The sequence below is a fragment of the Solanum dulcamara genome, chromosome 12 (genome assembly GCF_947179165.1).
Source record: "Solanum dulcamara chromosome 12, daSolDulc1.2, whole genome shotgun sequence".
Classification (NCBI taxonomy): Eukaryota; Viridiplantae; Streptophyta; class Magnoliopsida; order Solanales; family Solanaceae; genus Solanum; species Solanum dulcamara.
In genome coordinates, this window is record NC_077248.1 from 60,423,483 (window position 1) to 60,429,463 (window position 5,981).

The 5,981-nt window shown below is 34.1% G+C and overlaps 1 protein-coding gene across 1 annotated transcript; it reads left to right on the forward strand.

The window, feature by feature from the left end:
• Window positions 1-752: 752 nt before the first annotated feature.
• LOC129877359 (delta(8)-fatty-acid desaturase-like) lies at window positions 753-2,766 on the forward strand. The gene has a single exon (XM_055952858.1). It carries the CDS (start codon window positions 1,212-1,214, stop codon window positions 2,529-2,531), a length of 1,320 nt encoding a protein of 439 aa, XP_055808833.1. The 5' UTR covers window positions 753-1,211; the 3' UTR covers window positions 2,532-2,766.
• The last annotated feature ends 3,215 nt before the right edge of the window (window positions 2,767-5,981 follow it).

The window sequence follows — 5,981 nt, forward strand, 5'->3', positions numbered from 1 at the left end:
CCATATTACTCCTTAATTAGAAAAATAATTGTCCATCATCATGCTAAGATATTTACAAGGATATTTTCAAATATCTTTTCTCAAGTTTGATATCATGATTCATGCCAATTGGCATGTAGAGCATGGAGCATCAAAACACTTTTACGGTGTGTTCGTTACGAAAAAAATATTTTTTAATTTATTTTTAACTATATTCGATTAGCCTTTATTTTCACTACTCCATTTCTTTCTCTTTATTTCTGCTTTTCATATTATTTATCTAAATTATATATAAATATATTTAGAATAATACTTTTACTTACCTATCTAAATTATTTTAATTTTTTTATTTGTGTTGCACTTGTAGAGTTATTTTCATGTTTGTCACTATTATTTCTATTTTATAAGCATTTCGTAAAGTTATATTATTTTCTTGTTGCGCCATATTATTGGAGAAGTCATATAACTATTTTATGAGCATTTTCTTATTGGTTAAATCAAAAATCAAATTGTTAAAGATCAAAACTGATAAAAAAATATGTTATTGATTTGTTGTTGGTTTAACATATTTTAAAAACCGAAAATCGATAAATTAAACTAATAATATATAAAATCGAACCGAGCCGACCGATGTACACTCTTATTCTCAATGTCTTATCAACAATGTGAAATCGATAAGATTGATCCAAAATATCTACGGTGAAACTAAGTCAAACAGGTGGTGACACGCATTATTTTTCCCCTAAAAAAAGGAGTCAAAATTATCTAACAATTCCACCATTGTTGTCTCTTTCCTAAAATATCTCCTTCATAGGCATCGAAACTTCTTCTCTAAGTATCAAAAATTTCTTAGTTTACTCCATTCACACACTGTTAGATCGAAAATAATCCCTATATACAACAACCCCATTTCATATATTTTTGTTTGTCTTACTATTAATGCTTAGATCTGTTCTGCATTTTATCTTTCTTTTCTTGATAGATTAATAGTTTGTTTTGTTTGTTTGTATAAAAGATTGAATCTTTGAGGTTTAATTTGCTGTTTTACACAACGTGGGATTCAAAAAAGTACATTTTTTGAATGTACTTGACCAAGAAAGCATATTCCCCTCTACTTTTGTTACATTAAGAGGGGTTGTTCTTGATTGCTAGATCTGTTCTGCATTTTCATCGTTTATAGTTTGGTTGTGAAAAAAGATTCAATCTTTGGGGTTTAAATTGTTTATTACACAATGGGGGATTCAAAAAAGTACATAACAGCTGAAGAGTTAAAGAAGCATAACAAAAGAGAGGATATATGGATCTCTGTTCAGGGGAAAGTTTACAATGTGACAGATTGGATTAAGCAACACCCTGGTGGGGATATCCCTATACTTAATCTTGCTGGACAAGAAGCAACTGATGCATTCATTGCTTTTCATCCAGGTACTGCATGGAAACATCTTGATAACTTCTTTACTGGTTATTATTTGGAAGAGTATGAGGTTTCTGAGGTATCAAGGGATTACAGAAAACTTTGTGTTGAATTTGCTAAAGCTGGATTATTTGAAAAAAAGGGTCATGGGGTTATGTATTCCTTCTGTTTTATTGCTTTTTTGCTTTTCTTGACTTTCTATGGTGTACTTTTTAGTAATAGTTTCTTGATTCATATGCTTTCTGGGGCATTGTTGGGGTTAACTTGGATGCAGATTTCTTATTTGGGTCATGATTCTGGTCATTACATAATCATGACAACTAAAGGATTCAACAAAATGGTACAGATTATGTCAGGGAATTGTCTAACTGGGATTAGTATTGCTTGGTGGAAATGGACTCATAATGCCCATCATGTGGCCTGTAATAGCCTGGATTATGACCCTGATCTTCAGCACTTGCCAGTTTTTGCTGTCTCTTCCAGTCTGTTTAAATCATTGAATTCTACCTTCTATGGAAGAGAGTTAACGTTCGATTCCTTGGCGAAATTCTTTGTCAGCTATCAACATTTTACGTTCTATCCTATCATTTGTGTTTCCAGGGTGAATTTATTTGTCCAGACATTGTTGCTATTGTTCTCAAAGAGAAAAGTGCCTGATAGACTTTTGAACATATTGGGGATCATGGTTTTCTGGACTTGGTTTCCGCTTCTTGTTCTCGCCTTGCCTAATTGGACAGAGAGGGTGTTGTTTGTTCTTACAAGCTTTGCTGTGACTGGGATTCAACATGTTCAATTCTGTCTGAATCATTTTGCTGCTGATGTCTATGTTGGACAGCCCAAGGGGAACGATTGGTTTGAGAAACAAACAGCGGGGACTATTGACATTGATTGTTCTCCTCTGATGGATTGGTTCTTTGGAGGATTGCAGTTCCAGCTTGAGCATCATCTGTTTCCAAGGCTGCCTAGGTGCCAATTGAGGAAAATTTCTCCTATTGTGCAGGAGCTGTGCAAAAAGCACAATTTGCCCTACAAGAGTGTGTCCTTCTATGAGGCCAATAGGTGGACAATAAGGACACTCAGGACCGCGGCAATGCAGGCTAGGGGTCTGCTCTGGGAAGCTGTCAACACTCATGGCTAATATAATTTTTTTGCACGATATTGGAATTTTTTGTAAGTTATTGTTTGTTTTTATTGCAATTTGATAATGTTTATTGTATTGGTTGGAACAGAGAGGGAATGGTTCTAATTTCTCCGCTGCTTGCAATACGATTTGTAATTTTGTTTCAGGAACATACTTAAAACTGCTTCAGTGTAAAGTTACTACTAAAACTACCTGAATCAAATACTATATGCATATATTATCTGCAGCTGTATACTTAATCTCGGTATATCTGTAGATAATCTCCCTCTTTCTATGATTTGTCATGTCCTCGTTATTCAAGATGTTTAATCTGGTTAATTTTCTGACAGATGAGACTTTTAGCTATAACATCATGATTCAGGTTAAAATTTCTAAGCTTGATGGGCAGATTGACCAAATTTATATGTGGTTTCCACCATCATTTTATCTCACACATTGACTTCATTATTTCTTCTTCTTTTTGTATATGTTTCTTCTTGTTGCAATATCATACATTTTGCGATGGCGAGGGTGGAAACTAAAGTTTAACCCTCTACATGATTTGGGATCACAGACTATTGTGGAGTCTCAACATTTCTATCATGGCTTTCAATGCAGAATTAAAGCCCTTTTGATCATCATAATGCATGGTCCCTAGCATGATTCATCTGTACTGTTAGAATCAGAATAGCTGGAAGACATATCACCACAAGCAGTAAAGCAACTTCCAGCTGGAAGATCATAGAAATTTTGTTTAGCAGTAGTTGGTGGACTCTATTGCTTTTATGCCTCTCAAGATTGACATGAACTCTTAATAGTATTCACAATGGATGATTACTGTAGGACTTTATTTATAGTAATAATAAACAGTGCCTGTTTTAAGGCACCTCCAACCCAAGCACTAGGAAATGGCCATTTTGAGGCCGACTTAAGTATACCTTCTGGCATCCCTTATTGATTCTGGAACAGATACCTGGCAAGATCAACCCAATATTGAACTCTTTCCTTTCTCGATAACAGATTCATAACGAGGGCAAGAGCTCAATTCCCCTAGATTGTAAGTAACTTATTCCGCTAGATTGTAACTTCACTCCCATCTCTTTACATGATTTGTAGCGAAGATAAGGCTGGTGAATCGATTAGTACTAGCTAGTCATCAATGGGATCTGATCATTGCCAAATGTCGGAAGAAATGCTAGGTTCACAGTCACTAGTATTTAGCATTGACAGTCCAAAGGATCCTTGAAGTTGGAGTCTTTTCAACAATGGTTTTCTAACCATGGACTTGGATCTTCAAATAAGGTTTTATAGAAGGCTGTTCATATGTTGATTAAAATTTTATATGGAATTATAACACACTATCAGCATTCAAAACTCATAATCACATCGATTCATTGATTTTAATCTATCAGACACTACCTTTATTGGAAGCACTATATCCAGCTTGATATATCATCATACTACTTGGACCAGCGCATCACACCACCATTTATATTTAGCAGAGCCTTTAATTGCTGGAAGAACTTATTAAATCATCTGCAGGAGTGAAGCCACTTCCTGGCAATCCTAAGAAAATCCTCTTGGCTGGAATTGAAGTCCATTGCTTCCATGCACTTTCAAGGTTACCAATACCCTAACTTAAGTAGACCTTCTTACTTCATTTGCTTTATGAAGAGAGAAACTGAGGTGTGTTACTCAAACTAGAGAGAGTGTATTGCACACATCACTGAGGTGTGTTTCTCAAACTAAGAAGTGATAATTTAGGTATGAAAATCACATTCTTAATAGTTTAGGTATGACACTCAAAAAAGAGGGATAGTTTAGGTGTGTTTTTGACACTTATCTCTAATATTAATAATACTGGTAAATGAACAGATAGGTGCTCCAAACTAGATTTCTTATCTACCACTAGGGAGAGAGAAAAACAACTACCTACTAATCATCTGTCCCAATCCTCAACCTTCGTGCTCTCCTATCTAGAATCGTTTCCTCGGTGAGCATTTGATCTAATGGTCATTAACTTATTTTGATATAAGTAGTTTAACGTACATGATGTTCTATTATAGATAAATTAATGCATGTGATGCATATAATAAATCATTCATGTCTACTGATCCTAACAGGCAGATGATACGCCCAAACTTACATTTCAATTAAGAAGTATAAAGCGGTCACTGTCAAATATAGAACCCAATTAGGTTGGGGTCAGTCCCGCAGAGAATGCGGAAGAAATATGTCTACTAACACTTATATTCAGTTGTAGTCCATATTTTCCGAAAGTAAAAATGCATAAAGTAAGGGGGGGGGGGTTGGTTTTAACTTAGTAATTATTGACAGTAGTCAAGTAGCAAAGTAAGACAGACCTAGAATTGTGATCAATAGATGGAAGATGCTAGGATTGTGTTCCCCAATTAGTAATCTTTTGTCAATGCGTAGCTTGCAAAATATAACAAGTTAAGGACACCTAAATGCCTTGTGACCCTATTAGATGAATTTCACTCATCACCTCCCGGTCTCAGAGCGTATTACCAACTAGCCCTTGTTTCTGACCTCAGAAGACTATCCCCTCTTGGGCTCAAGTCCATGAATGAAGGTTTATAGATTCGAATCTCCGTTGTTGTTATCTTTGCCTAATCACTATCCCTCTTCCGAGCAAGTATTGAATTCAGGTGAGTTATAATGCATGCACTCGTTGGAAAATTATCAAAACGAAAATAACAACAATACATGCATGTACATTGGCCGAAAATTACTCCGTACTTAACCTACTCTGTTATCTAGTCATGGTTTTCACAACCCTAATTATGAATTTAACTACTCATAATTTGAATATTACAATTTAAAAATTATAGATAAAATCTTAATTATGAACTTGCAAATTGAATAGAATAAATTCAAAATCTTGAATTATTGAAGAAAATATAATAAAAATCGAGAAGAAAAGAATAAATCAATTTTCTCCGGCCTTCACGACGGCTCTTCCAAAGTTTTCAGGCTATATAAGTCTAAGTCCTTGGTTCAAAGTTAGTTGTGAGTTGTGTGTTAGTTCTATATTAATTGTGGAAGAATTATTTTTATGGATTATTCATAAAAATAGAAAATCTTAAATAAACTAATTGAGTCCAAAATAAATTGGAAAACTCAAAATCAAATAGAATTAGATTTCCGTGTGTTTGTTGTCGCCTCAACAATGGTAATCTCTATGTATGACCATTTAGAATACAAATTTGTTTGAAAAATATATACGTGATAAGAAGTAGAATACCAATTTGTTTGTATATATGATGGCTAAAATACAATTGTCTTATGAATACAAATCTGATGACTAGAAAACAAATTTCCTATAAATACAAATTTTGTGTATTAAGTAGCAAATATGTTATGAATATAATGTAACTATTTTTGTGATGGATACAAATTGTATATATTTTATGAGCTTGAATACAAATTATGAAGGATATATATAGA